The sequence below is a fragment of the Zeus faber genome (assembly GCF_960531495.2).
Source record: "Zeus faber genome assembly, chromosome: 8".
In the NCBI taxonomy this organism is placed as follows: domain Eukaryota; kingdom Metazoa; phylum Chordata; class Actinopteri; order Zeiformes; family Zeidae; genus Zeus; species Zeus faber.
The window spans coordinates 17,581,073-17,595,466 of record NC_137195.1 but is presented as its reverse complement, the minus strand read 5'-3'; the positions used below and the strand labels follow the sequence as shown (position 1 = coordinate 17,595,466).

The following is a 14,394-nucleotide window of genomic DNA, read 5'->3' as shown; positions in this document are numbered from 1 at the left end:
TACCTCTTTCATCGTAATGGAACCAATTTCTGTCTGAACCGCTTCTTTTTAGAAACCATTGTTTTGCCTGCAAGGAGCATTCAAGAGTTCTGCTTTTCTGTCGCGCACCCTTGGGACATGTCAGGTGTTAACTTTTCCATCTTTCCAGCCTGATTCCAGCCCCTGTGACTCGTCTGCTTGTGGCAATTTCGCCTACCACCCGCCACCCAAGTGGCGTAAACAGGGACCTCCGTCACAGAGACACAGACGACGGGGTTGTAGACACCAGTTTATTGTAGAGAGAGGGGAGAGGGGAGAGGAGATGTGTCGTGACAAGGGCTCCTCCCCTGAGTGTGTGTGGGGATGGGGGTTTTACCTGTTGCTCGTTAGACCAACCAACGAGCAACAGGTACGCAGCCACTCTGATCCCGGGTCCCCAATTATGTAGATCCAGGTCAGGTTTGGCTGCCCAAACCACACCATCCCCACACCACACTGCTCTTAACAAACTCGTTCATCACCTGCGGTGTTAGAGTTCATCTAGTCCGTTTACTTCCAAGTTGGGCTTCTGTGCATACGCACACCCCAGTTTGCGGTGCAAGCCGCTCTATACAGGCAGCAGATCTTCCTTCATCACATCCCACCCCCCCCAACACACACACAACACACACACACACTCACCCAGCAACAACCCTGGTCTCACTCCCTCCAGGAACCCTAATACACTAACCAGAACAGGCTGCCCCATAATGAAGAGCCAGCCTGGGAAGAGCAGAGAGTGGGTGAGGACAGGGCTGGGGATCAGTAGGATGAGTCATCGAAGGGGATTTTCAGCTGATCAGGCAAAGTACATAAAAGGGTGTGGAGAGCAGCACCCCCCCCCCCCCCTTTTTTTTTATTATTTATTTATTTATTTATTTATTTATTTGTTTGTTTATTAATTAATTTTTTTGTTTATTTACACACACACGCACACACACACACACACACACACAGTATTCTCACGTGTGTGTGTGTGTGTGTGTGATGATGACACATGAGCGAGCACAGACACACACCCAATCACTCTATATTCTGATTTAACTTCCTGGAAGGAGTATCCTTCACGCTTCCTTCTAGTGCATGAGTCATCACGCTCTCAGGCAGCACTGGTGCAACGGCCGTTTATTGTGTTTTGGTAAAATGGTTTTATCTCTCTGGACCAGGCTACACCACAGTTAGAAATCATTGTTGTAGCAGTATTTCTGCAGCATAACGTTGTGTCTTTCTGCGTAGGTATTTTCAGTAATTATTATAAATTGATTCATGTTGTCAATGACAAAATGTTGTATTGGGGAGAAGAATTCTTACTCACCTGTGTGTGTATTTGTTTTTGTGCGTGTCAGAGATGTTCTTGTCTCCATGCCGTGCACGTGTATTCGTGCCGTGTCTATCTGGGTGACGTGCATGTGTGGGACTCTCAACAAGCAGAGATTAAAGACTGGTTGCAAAGAGAGAGCTCTATCAAAGCGACATTTCTCCATGTGTCCTACAGGATGGCACAGTGACACTGACATTCTATATGTACACACACACACACACACACACACACAGACACACACACACACACACACACACACACACACACACACACACACTTAAAGGGTAAAAGGGGACTTTTAGAAATCAATGCACAACGCAGAGCTGTGATTAGTTAAGCACGTGAAGGATAAAAATATGTGCCAAGTAACACACACTTGCACCCACCACCTCACATTCATTATTCCATGATCCTTCAGACGTGCTCTGGAAAGCTGCCACCTGTCTCCTGGAGTTAACCTTGTCTCTTCTTGTTTTGTGCAAATAAACTTAATGTACAGTAATCATCAGTCTGAGATGCAGCAGAAGTGTGTGTGTGTGTGTGTGTGTGTGTGTGTGTGTGTGTGTGTGTGTGTGTGTGTGTGTGTGTGTGTGTGTGTGTGTGTGTGTGTGTGTGTGTTTGCGTGTGGGTGGCGCGGGTCGATGTTGTGAGTTTTGCCCAATATTGCCCACGTTTAATTGATGTCTCATTAGTGGGACAAGATAATTGATTGTGACCGGAACAGAAAAGAATATATTAGGCCCATGGCTGAACATGCTAAGGAAAGATTCTTTGGACTGAGGAAGAGGGTGATTTTTTCTGGAATACTCCACACTAGTTTGGAGTACTGCAAACTAGCTACGATGCGAGATAAATGAAATGAATGACAGGTGGACAGCAACGCCTGCCCGTTCAAATGATGTCCAGACCCAGTCTCAGTTATAATTAAAGCTTCAATTAAATATTTTAATAATAGTCATTCCTTTGTTTCTTTCCACTCTGCCAGGCTTCAAGTGCCCTGTTTGCTCCAAGTTTGTCTCTTCCGATGAGATGGACCTACACCTCGTCATGTGTCTGACCAAACCGAGAGTCACGTATAATGGTAAGGCCATCACTGTTCCTCTATATGGGGAAAGAAATGTGTGTATGTGTGTCTGTGTGTCTTCTCTGATTGCATCGATTTTCTTTGTGTTTATACTTGGGCTGCCCCCGACCAAAGATTTTCCTAGTCGACTAGTAGTTGTCAGTTCAAGCCATTAGTCAACAAATGGTTGCACGTTTACAATATATTTAATTATTTAAATAAATGTTTTTTTGCCCATCAGAAAATTGTTTGAGTTCCAGGACTGAGAAAGAATGTTATAACTAACATTGTAAACACTGTGCTGTATTACATATGAACACAAATTCTAATAACCAGCCCTTAAAATATACATTTAATTTGCACAAAGCGAGCCACCTGTTAATTACACCGGTTAAACATTGCATCGGTTAAACTTATTAGGTGCTATTATTATTTTATTAACGCACACATTTAAATTACATATTGACATAATTTGCACCGAAATGTGGGGTATGGAAGGTCGTTTCCCCGGTGTTCGCATACCCTCGTTAGGGACCATTCGTCGGCCGTATTTCCCGGGGATGCGGATCCCCGTCTGTATCCCAGACAACTGCCGGCTTTACAGCGCCTCCTCCACCCCGACCTCGCCACTTCCCGGGACCGCGGAGAAGTACACTCGTTACTCACTGCGCCTTCCCAGTCCCCGGCGCCCCCCGGGTGCAGGTGCACCGCCGCCGTCGGGGTATTTAAAATACAGTTTGGTTAGTCAAGAATATGATTAACTCAATATTACGCAATATTTATTCTGACTTTTTGATGACTCGACTTCATGCAGTGGGCACGCATGAAGCCTGTCAATTAAAAGCCGTAATTATTCTTTTGAATGTGTCGGAACCACCAGCAAGGAGCCTGAACATTTATTTTTGGATAAAATTTGTTTCAAATTAAAAGCCCTCTAGCATTTCTTACTGTACACGGGTCCAGCCGTATACGTAGGTCAAAATTAACCGACCAATGAAAAACTTGTTCAACTAAGGCTCTTCTCATCGTCAATCATTTGGTCGACTTTTTGGGGCAGCCCTAGTTTATACTTATAGAAATCTCTCTTTTCCAATTTTTACTATGATCGACTGGCAGACAGGAAGGCAGTCAGGCAGAAGAGCAAATGCTTTTGTGTGACCTGGAAGGAACCTGTCTGTGCGTGTTGTTTACTCATAGCACTGAGAGTGTGAGAGTTAATTTGGCCACACATTAGGCTGATAACAAGCCCAGCGTCTGACCAGGTTTCAGGCACAGGAAATTAAAAGGACATCACACACACAGCAGTGACCCATCGCGGGTGGGTCATCTCTTTTCAGGAATATGACTACAGAGGTTGATGGCTGCAGCATCACCGCGATTGTTTGTGCACCTCCCGTGTCTCTTTGGTCATTATATGTCTGAAAAAAGCAGCCGGCCTTTTGCGTCTTGAGTAATTGAGTAATTGAAGTCAGCAGACCTCTGGTATGGTGGTATGGTTATCATGATAGCCCATATGTTCATAGAAAAACCCTGGCTAACCTCCGCAACCTTCATCCACAGAAGTCTTGCGTAAGAGGACTTCTGCAGTTGCAACTGCACAATCATGCAGCAACTTCTCAATCACTTGGCTTTGCAGTGCGCTTGTGTATTTTGATTTCATTTTTTTTGTAATCAGGACCCAACAGGCCGATTTTAGTCCTGCCGTACTCCAGTCTTGCAATGATCACTCAAAGATTTGAAGCTTAAGGTGCTGCTTAATGTTCTTCTTCTTGAGGAGGCATGTGTGCTTAGTGGTATAGAGGCTGTCCAGCAACCAGTGTCACATCACTCCCCTTTTGGATGGCACATATAATCAAGAATAATAGGCTATCAATTATTAGTAAAGTAAGTGTATGTTACCTCTTGTTACTGAGCTGACTTGCATTATTTGCAGTCTCAACAACACACCATTACAATAGAAGAAGAAGAAGAAGAACACAACACATGCACACGCTTTGGGTGGTGGCCGGTGAAATGAGGCCTCTGCATTTAACCCATGCTGGCTTGTCCTTCCTCCGGGGGGGCAGCCTGGAGCAGTGGGCAGCATTCGTTGACGCGCCCTGGGACCTGGTGACGAGTTTCCATCGCTGGTCAGACGATGATGTGTGCATGTTTTTGGTGGGGGTCCTTTCTGATGTTAGGTGAAGGAAACCCCATGTGAGCACGGGGAGACCATGCAAACTCCACACAGAAAGGCTCCTATTTGGGAGATAACCCGCCCGGAGCACGGTGCCAACAGCGCCCCAGGTGGGAATCGAACCCAGGACCTTCTTGCTGAAGCTTCAAAGAGGATTGCTTACAACCGCATTGCATACGATGTCCAAACCAGTAGTATTGTGTGTGTCTTAATGGTTCAGCTTGCCCAGTAGTTTCCATTAACAGTGTCTTCCTGCTCGCTATAAACAGCTCCTGACCCATATTGGACTCATCAAGTAAAGTGCTACTTTGTCGGCTATTGCCCACTTTCAGGAAACGAGCATTGTCCAGCTATTTTGTTTGAGGCACTTTCACAGGCTTGGGTGGGAAGTGTCCACCTCAGCTTTCAGACGCATTTGAAATGTTTTCTTTATTCCTGCTATCTTTGTGATTAATTGAATTGACATTCCATTCATTAGCAGGAGAAGAGGGAAGTTTATATCTTTGCGCACAGCCATAGTGGTTTGTGATAGATTATAGTTCAGCCCAGGTGAAATACATTTCTATCTCCTGTAAATGGGCTATGCGGGTGTTGTAAATAATCCACTGTATACAGGAGCTCTGATAGTCAAGGAAGACAATGGTATTAAAGGAGGCATCACACGTTAAGTCCATCCTATAGTGTGACAATTAATAAAGATTCAGCTTTGATTCAGCTAGGGCTGGAGAGATACGTCTTTTTCAATAACTTTACAGAGTTTGAATCCCAAACCTTAACTATCAGCCGATACAGAGTACAGATCAGATCCATTACTTTTACTGAACAGTACAATGTTTGTTTGGGGTCATTGGAACAGAATGATTGACATTTAATCTATATCATATTTGATATGGCTGTTCCCCATCAACCGTGCAAGGCCTGGTAATAATTAAGCCTGAGAAATATTATTCATTGTCGAAAATTTTCTCACAAACAGACATTTTTCACAGCCCCCACCGCAAATTCGACACATTTCCTTTCCACTTCAGTATTTGTTCACTTGTACTGCTACCAATATCCTTCAAGAGATTCAAGAGGTTTATTTTGCTGATAGTTCTATTCTTATAATAGCCTTCTGCATGAGAAGGGAACCAAGAAGATCTATTTCTATGATATTCCCCTTGGTGCTCAGCACATTCTGTATGTGCCATAATATAATATTCTACACCTGGATCCTGTTCCCATAAGAGTGGAGTTCGAAAAGTAAGTGACTGCATTGTCTTAGTGCTGGGAACCTATGGTGTATTTAAAAAAATGATCCCAGATGAACATGGTCCACTCGTGACTCCTTTGAGAACAGTAATCCGAGCAGTGATTGCCCTGTCCTCATCAGTATTAGTGAAACCCTGAAGTGGGTTCTTAACCGAAAAAGATGCCCCGTCAAACTTCGACCTCAAAGGGATAGACTTGACTGGACATTGCTATAGCACTTGAGAGAAACACAGGTTTTGATTGGCCCACAGGGGAGGTAATGTTAGCCCCTCATCTCATCTCTAGCCAATTGTAAAACTACAGTAACATTTTTATTCACAGTCCATGTCATGATTAAAAAAGACATAACATTTATCCTATTTCTGGCCTATGTTTTCGAACCCATAGGGATGATTGTGCCTGGTATGCATGCAGGACACGCACTATAAAATGAGGCTCAAAAATGAATGCTAGGTTAAGGTGATATAGCCCTCCATTTTAAATGGAGAGGTGGTAGAGGTAATAATGGTGCCAAAAGTTATTGGTGTTTGCTCAGCGGGAACTCCTGCTGGGTACTGACATTTCCCTGGTGCTCTGCCGGCAGCACAGGCTTGAAATGGGCTGCTAGTGATTTGTGTAGCTGTAAAATTATGTGGTGCAATGGGCAGAATATATTGATTTTAGTATATGATAGCCTCGCTCACTGTCATATAAAAGTGCCTACAGAGTACTCTCATACTCACACACACAAACACACACACAAATGTGCGTGCATACACATTAACATGTTCTCTTCTAAAGCGATTCAATTCCTAGATCTGTTATGAAAGAGTTTCTTATAAGGCTCACATGCTAAATATTCACATTTACCCACTGCATTACACTTCAGAATGGGCAGATGCTGCATGTTGTAGATTTAAGTTTCAGTTTAGTTTATTGTCATTCAAACATGAAGGAACGAAATTCATTACCCAGGTACAGCAGCGTACAGAATAAATAACATTTTGCAATGTAATACCTTAAAAACTTAAATATATTTATAGTGCATAAAACTAGCCGTGTACAGTAGCAGAATTAAAAAGTGCAGTGGACAAACTTTAAGTCAGGGAGTTCATATGCCTCACAGCCTCTGGGAAGAGACTGCACTTTAGCCTTGTTGTTCTGGCTTTGAGGCTGCACAGCCTTCTGCCTGAGGGGAGGGGGGTGAACAGTTTGTGTGCCGGGTGAGTGGGGTCCTTCATGATACATGACGTTCTGCTTCTGCACTTGCTGACATAAATGTCCTCCAAGGAAGGGAGGCTGCTGTTGGTTAATCTTTGAGCAGATTTAACCACTTGTTGCAGCGCCTTCCTGTCAGCCGCAGAGCAGTTTCCATACCAAACAGTGATGGAGGATATCAGTATGCTCTCCACCAAACACCTGTAAAAAGAGGTCAGGACAGCAGGGCTGAGGCCGCCCCGTTTCAGCCTCCTTAAAAAGTACAGGCGTTGGTGGGCCTTTTTATGATGCTGGCTGTGTTGGTGACCCGCGTGAGGTCAGTGGAGATGTGCAGACCCAGGTATTTACAGGTGCACACCATCTCCACAGCTGCTCCTCTGATGAAGTCCACAACCATCTCTTTAGTCTTCCCCACATTGATTCAGAGATTTCTGCTGCTCCAGTCCATAAGTTCTTCCATATCCTGCCTGTACACAAACTCATCGTTGTTGGAGATCAGTCCAGCCACAGCCGTGTCATCTACAGACTTCTACTATATGATTGCTCGGGTACCTTGCAGAGCAATCATATGTGAGGAGCCTGTACACCAGGGGGCTCAGAACACATCCCTGTGGGGAGCCGGTGTTGAGTGTGATGGTGGAAGATGAGACGCCATGGATCTTAACAGACTGTGGCCTGTTTGTCAAGAAGTCCAGGACCCAGTTGCAGGGAGATGGTTCTAATCCCAACAGCAGCAGTTTGTTGACTAAAGTCTGCGGAATGATAGTGTTAAAAGCAGAACTGAAGTTCAGGAAGAGCAGCCTGACATAGGAATCCTTGCTCTCCAGGTGGGTGAGAGCAGAGTGGACAACAGCTGAGTCTGCGTCAGATACAGACCGGTTCTTTCTCTGGGCATACTGATGGGGGTCCAGGTTTATGTTGATCGTGTCCCTTATGTGGGCCAAAACCAATCGTTCAAAACAGTTCATGATTATCGGAATGAGGGCCACTGGACAATAGTCATTCATGCTTCCCACAGATGAGTTTTTGGGCACCGGAACAATAGTTGACGTTTTGAAACGAACAGGCACCACAGCTTGGGAGAGTGAGATGTTAAAGATATCTGTCAACACCCCTGCACAATCTCTCAGAACCCGTCCCGGGATGTTGTCTGGACCTGCTGCTTTGTGGGGATTGATCCTCTGCAGCATCCCCCTCACATCCACACTGAGGGGCAGCTCACCTGGTGCTGTGGGAGGAGATGGATGACTCAAAGCGGGCATAGAAAGTGTTCAGAGCATCAGGAAAATATGGATTCTGAGGGCATTGTGCATCCCTCTCTTTGTGGTCCGTGATGCTCTTTATGCACTTCCACATGCTCCGGGGGTCGTTGGTGGAAAAATTATCCTGTATCCTGAGGGCATAAGTGGCCTTTGCCTTTTTAATGCCAGTCTCCAATTCCCTCTTTACTGCAACTCCAGGCCTAAAGGCTAAATCCCATTCCTTCAGAAGAGACCGCACCTCTCCATTCAACCAAGGTTTCTTTTTTGGACAGACAGTTATTTTCCTGTTGGTGGTGACGTCAGCAATTCATTTGCTGATGTTTCCACAAACAGATGAAACATATTCCTCCAGGTCTACCCTGCCCTCACCAGTTGCTGCTTCTCTGAATACCTGCCAGTCAGTGTATTCAAAACAGTCCTGGAGCCTAGAGACAGCCCCACAGTGATGGTCTTCTTCTGAAGATGTGGTCAGAGAAGCCCAGGTGAAGATGGGGCACCGCTCTGTACACCTCCCGTCTGTTGGTGTACACATGGTCCAGAGTGTTGCTTCCCCTGGTTGCTAAGGAGATGTGAAGAACAAGAATCTTTCATCGTCACACAGCACACCACATGCACGCGCACACGCTTTGCATGGTGGCCAGTGAAATGAGGCCTCTGCGTTTAACCCATCCTGGCTTGTCCTTCCTCCGGGGGCACAGCCAGGAGCAGTGGGCAGCATTCGTGGACGCGCCCGGGGACCTGGTGACGAGTGTCCATCGCTGGTTTGACACTGATGTGTGCATGTTTTTGGGGGGGTCCTTACTGATGTTAGGTGGAGGAAACCCCATGTGAGCACAGGGAGAACATGCAAACTCCACACAGAAAGGCTCCTATTTGGGAGATAATACGCCGGAGCACAGTGCCAACAGCGCCCCAGGCGGGAATCAAACCTAGGACCTTCTTGCTGTGAGGCAGCAGTGCAATTCACTGCGCCACCGTGCCACTGTGCTGGTGAAAGCATCGCAAAATGTCTGTCAGTTTAGCCTGATTAAAGTACCCTACTATCACGAAAAAAGCCTCTGGGTGTTTGGTCTGGAGCTCACAGATGTGGTCATGGAGATCCCTGAGTGCTCTCCTAACGTTAGCACTCAGGGGGATGTAAACAGCTACAAAATACACAGCTGTAAACCCCCAGGGCAGGTAAAACAGCCAGCATTTCAGTGATAGATATTCCACTGATTCTGAACAATAGCTGCTCACCGGACTACAGTTTGTGCACCAGCCATTGTTGATGTAGACACAGAGGCCCCCTCCACGAGATTTCCCCCACAGATGGTTACGGTCAGCTCGGAAGAGTAGTAGCCCGTCAATCTGGTAAGCTAAGTCCGGCAAGTTGTTGTTAAGCCATGTTTCCGTTAAGAGAAACGCACAACAGTTCCGTATTACTCTATAGCTGCTTGGTCGGAGTCGCATTAGTCCATCTTGTTGTCTAACGAGTGGACATTAGCCAGAAAGAGCGTCGGAAGAGTGGGTTTGTTGCTAGCCTTTAGCCTAGCTAGCAAGCCGCCCCGCTTGCCTCTCTTCGTGCACGCCGCTTCCTCTTTCGCCTGAGCCAGTGTCTTGCTCCTCCGATCCGCTGTCCTCAGGAGCGGCAGTCTGCCCAACACAGCTTTTAACTCTGGTTTGATCACTATGTTAATATCGGTGAGTTGAAGAAGTTCAGTTGAACTGTACCTCACTACACATTTAGTTAATACGCCGCTGCGCTGCTGTGCGCCGCCGCCGCCATTTAATGTACAGTGTTCATAGCTGCTAAACACCCCCTGCTGTTTCTAGCACAGCTCATTGCATCAATGAAACATACAACAAGGAATTAATAAATCTTTGCCATGCTTGTCTTTCTCCTCCCTCTTTCAAAGTCATGCAAGTTTCTGAAAGAATGTTTTTTTTTATCCTGTGCCGAGAAAAATCCATATTAGCGATTTATCTTTCACAGATTTCCATTTTGTTTTCCTGTCACGGCAGGGATACACCAAAACACTCTCCAAAGGTGGCATCAGACATTTAGACTTTTAGACTTTTTTCGATCCCAGTAGTGCAGTGGGATTATTGGGATTCTGGCACACACTATCGGAGCAGAGATTTAAGACTTGATAATATAAATTTACTTACTTACTGCCAACTGCCTGATATTATCCACGAAGGTTTGATAATATCAGACCTACCTGATATTCTTGCGGGATTCCGAGACCAGGGTAGTCTGGGGCTGATCACAAGTGTTTTGCTGACCATCTCAAACCAAAGGAACACCCTTAAGACAAGGGATTTCCTTTGGATTTTTTTAACTTCTCGAAAATCTGTCTGGGAAGCTAAAGTCTTTCTTAGACAGCATGGTGTCTGAGAGGTCTGGGAGGAGATGATTTGATTAACCAGAGGGTCCAGGCTGTTCGCTCGAATAGCTACACAGCTGAGTTGTCAAATCTATACGGCCATCTTTGCATCTCTGTGCTGTTCTGTAGGTAACCCTGCAATTTGTAGACCTGTGGGAAGTGGGAATTTTACTCCCATCACTCCAATTTAAGTTCTATAAAGTATTACTTTGATAGTCTAGTACAACCTTTCCTTCTCTCAATTAATCACAGAAAGTAAGATGTGATACACAGCCATGCGCTGGTTGACTGCTGGCTAAGAAATCCCTAATACTATCTATTAGGCTACTATTGTCTATGAGGCTAATAGAGAATAGAGTGAGAGAGGAGAGGAAAATAAAGAAAGAAGAAGGCAGAGAGACAGGCAGAGGGCAGGAGAAGAATGATAATGTCAAGAAAATCAAGAGCAATAAGTGATAAACCAAAAAATGTATTATGACATAAGATGATCAATCTCCAGGTCTTCCTCTTTTGCAGGGATGCAAAGCATATTTTTGGAAATACAGGCCCTTAGGATTGTCATAGTCACTTCACTTCACTTTGTTAGGTTGCTAACAAAGACAAAACACAAAAACAAACAAGATCAATTTTCAAGTTGAAACCGTATTTGCAACACTGCCAGTCCAGAATGACTTTGGATGCTTTTTTATTTATTTATTTGTTTATTTATTTTTGGGCTGTCAGTTGGGCCTGTTGCCCAAGAGTATATGAGAGGCTTGATTTAACATCGCCATGGCAACCAGAGGCACTGCACTGTGTCCAGTGTTTGGTTTAGTCACATGGTGTTACCTCTCTACCTCGTCTCAACTTATGTAACCTTTGGACAAACTAGTTAATAAAGAGAAGACAAGCCCAAATGAAGAAGTTAATCTGATTAAATAAAACAAGTCTGTTGACAATAAGTTTCCTCCCGCTTAAAAAACAAACAGACTCTCTTATCTTATCTCTCTCTCTCGAGTTGAAAATCAAGCTGTTCCACTTAGAGCTCCCCCTAGAGGCCTGGGGCACTTCCGTTATGTTGACGTGATATGCAGCATTATTATGACTATGTTGTTTTTTTTTTACTGTGCATCGTTTCTGTATTCGCAGCGTGTTTCCTGTTCATGTATTTGTTTTAGATTCTCATATTTGTTGTTGAATTGGCATCGTTTCTGAGGCTGCAGCGCGTTTCTCCGACTGGAGATGTTTTGGGGCATGTTAGTTTGAATATGTATACATTTCAGTATTTTGTGTGGTTGTGTGTGTGTGTGTGTGTGTGCGTGTGTGCGTGTGTGTGTGTGTGTGTGTGTGTGTGTGTGTGTGTGTGTGTGTGTGTGTGTGTGTGTGTGTGTGTGTCTGTGTCTGTGTCTGTGGTGCTGATGGATGACGGTGGGTATTCCTGTTGCGCAGGCCTGATGGGGCTCATCAGTCATGCACTCAGCATCGTAGTAAAGTAACAGAGCTGGACAGAAACGATAATCGTTACAGCTCTCCCTCTGCTGCGCTGCGCTACTCTCCCTCCGGCCACCTCTGCCTAGAGACCGGAGGGATTGAAAGGCAGCCACCTGTATAGAGGAGAGAGAGAGAGAGCGAGAGAGAGAGATTAGAAAGATTGCAACAGGGAAAGAAACAACAACAAAATGGGAGGCAGAGAGGCGACAGAAAGAAACCAATGGAGAGAGGGAAAGAGGGAAGGGGAGAGAAAGTGACTGAGTGAGACTAGTCTCCATCTCTTTGCTGTTTATGCATATGCCTCACGTAATTTGTCACCATCCCAGCACCACCTGCCCGCTACGTCAGGGCAGTCTTTGCGTTTGCCCGCAGTAATTCGGCACTGCTAGCAGCAGACTCTCCACCTGGTGTCCCTTCTCACTCATCTCTGACTCTGAACTTGTTTATATACACCTTTGTCTCCTGTTCCCCACTGCTTCCTTACCTCAAATAGACTTTTTTCAATGCGTCATATTTTCTAGTGGTGCCATAAAGGAGGACAAAATAACGGAAAACAAGCCTAGCAATGTTATTATTATTATTATATGTTAATAAACATCAAGGACCTAATAATGAGTATGTCCGCCCTTTGCCTTGACAAAATCTGCGACCCTTCTTGGGATGCTGTCGTACAGTCCTGAGCCGTGTGTTGTGGGATTTTGCACCATTCTTTAAGAGAAAGAGAAGTGAAATGTACTTTGCACTCTTCGCCCCAGAATTTCCTGTAAATTTTCAATGATGTTCATGTCAGGGGGTTGGGGAGGCCATGTTTGGCCATTTCCTGCATCCTATTGTTCAGGAAACAATATTATTACTTTGTTCATTCAAGGGGATGTATGGGGCCACTATTATCCTAGAATTTGGTCATTGCAAGAAGAATCGCTAATATGGCTTGTGCATTGCACAGGAAAAATCATTCCTTCACTATTTTGCATGACTTTGAAAGAGGGAGAAGCCAAGCGCGGCAAAAATGAATTAACTCCTTGTTGATCATTGGTGCAATGAGCTGTGCGAGAAACAGCGGGGTACGTTTAGACCGTAATACGTCCTTGGCCATAATATGAATATGCAGACTAATTATTGGATCCATTAACTCCCACAAGATGGCTCCCCATACCGTAAATATGCGGAGCGCAGACAGTCTGCAGTAGGTGTGTCTGCAGTGTGTTTTCAGGCATGACGAGTAAGGAGAGGAGATAAGAGAGGGGAGGGTTTGGGGAAAGAATAGACAGAGCAGGGCGGCAACACCAGAGCAGTTGAGGTGAGGAGTGAATAACCTGCAAATTATTTTTAATCTGTAGTCCTCACCGCAGTTCACCGCACTACTTTTGGACCTTGCATGCTCAGGGAATTCCAGAGCAAGCCAGAACCATGACCCTGGGGGAACCTTGTCAAAAGATGTAACAAAGGCATTTCAGTAGTAGGCCTGAGCCTCCTGATAACCATCAACCGGTTATCTAATATCTAATGAGCAGGTGATTATCTGGCGGGAAAGATACAAGGAACATTGGGACATGAAGTGGTCTGGGAAAAACCATGACGGAAATGTGCACCTTGAGCCCTTTTGTGGTCTAACTCGGATAAACCTTGTCTATCATATAATCAGCAGCATATACAATGTAAAGAGACAGGTTGTCACACTTTTTAATCATTAACCTTTAAGTCATATGACTTAAAGGTTAATGATCGTCATAAATAAATAAGTAAATAAGTGAATAAATAAATACATGAGCCATAAATATCTATACATCCATGACAGTGAACCCGATTTTCTTTTAAAGCTCAGCTACTCCTGCTGTCAGAGATAACACTAAACTTCTACCCATCACATACTGTAAATCTTGACATAATAATAGCAGCTAAGTTGTCTAATGTTACTTTTTGGTTTCACCTCCCTAGGCCTGAAATGTATATGAGGCAGTGGGCTAGTCAGAAGTTGTACCTGGGACATGCACATGCGTTTTTGGTGTGTGTGTGTGTGTGTGTGTGTGTGTGTGTGTGTGTGTGTGTGTGTGTGTGTGTGTGTGTGTGTGTGTGTGTGTGTGTGTGTGTGTGTGTGTGTGTGTGTGTGTGTGTGTGTGTGTGTGTGTGTGTGTGTGTGTGTGAGATTGCCTTTCTGGTTTTTCCCCCTTTTTTGTTTTTCTTTCACTCTACCTTTGCTTTCTCTCTACTCTGTTTATGCGTCGTCCCTCCCTCTCCCTCTCCCTCTCCCTCGCCCTCGTCCTGTC

General features: G+C 44.9%; 1 protein-coding gene across 1 annotated transcript in view; it reads left to right on the top strand.

Annotated features, from left to right (window-relative positions):
- znrf2b (zinc and ring finger 2b) overlaps positions 1-14,394 on the top strand; it is a gene marked incomplete at its 5' end in the record, with an annotated part of 50,076 nt that overhangs the window by 25,017 nt on the left and 10,665 nt on the right. The window contains one exon of the mRNA XM_080005971.1: positions 2,325-2,420. Within this exon, the coding sequence (XP_079862097.1) occupies positions 2,325-2,420 (96 nt within the window). The remainder of the gene's footprint in view (positions 1-2,324; positions 2,421-14,394) is intronic.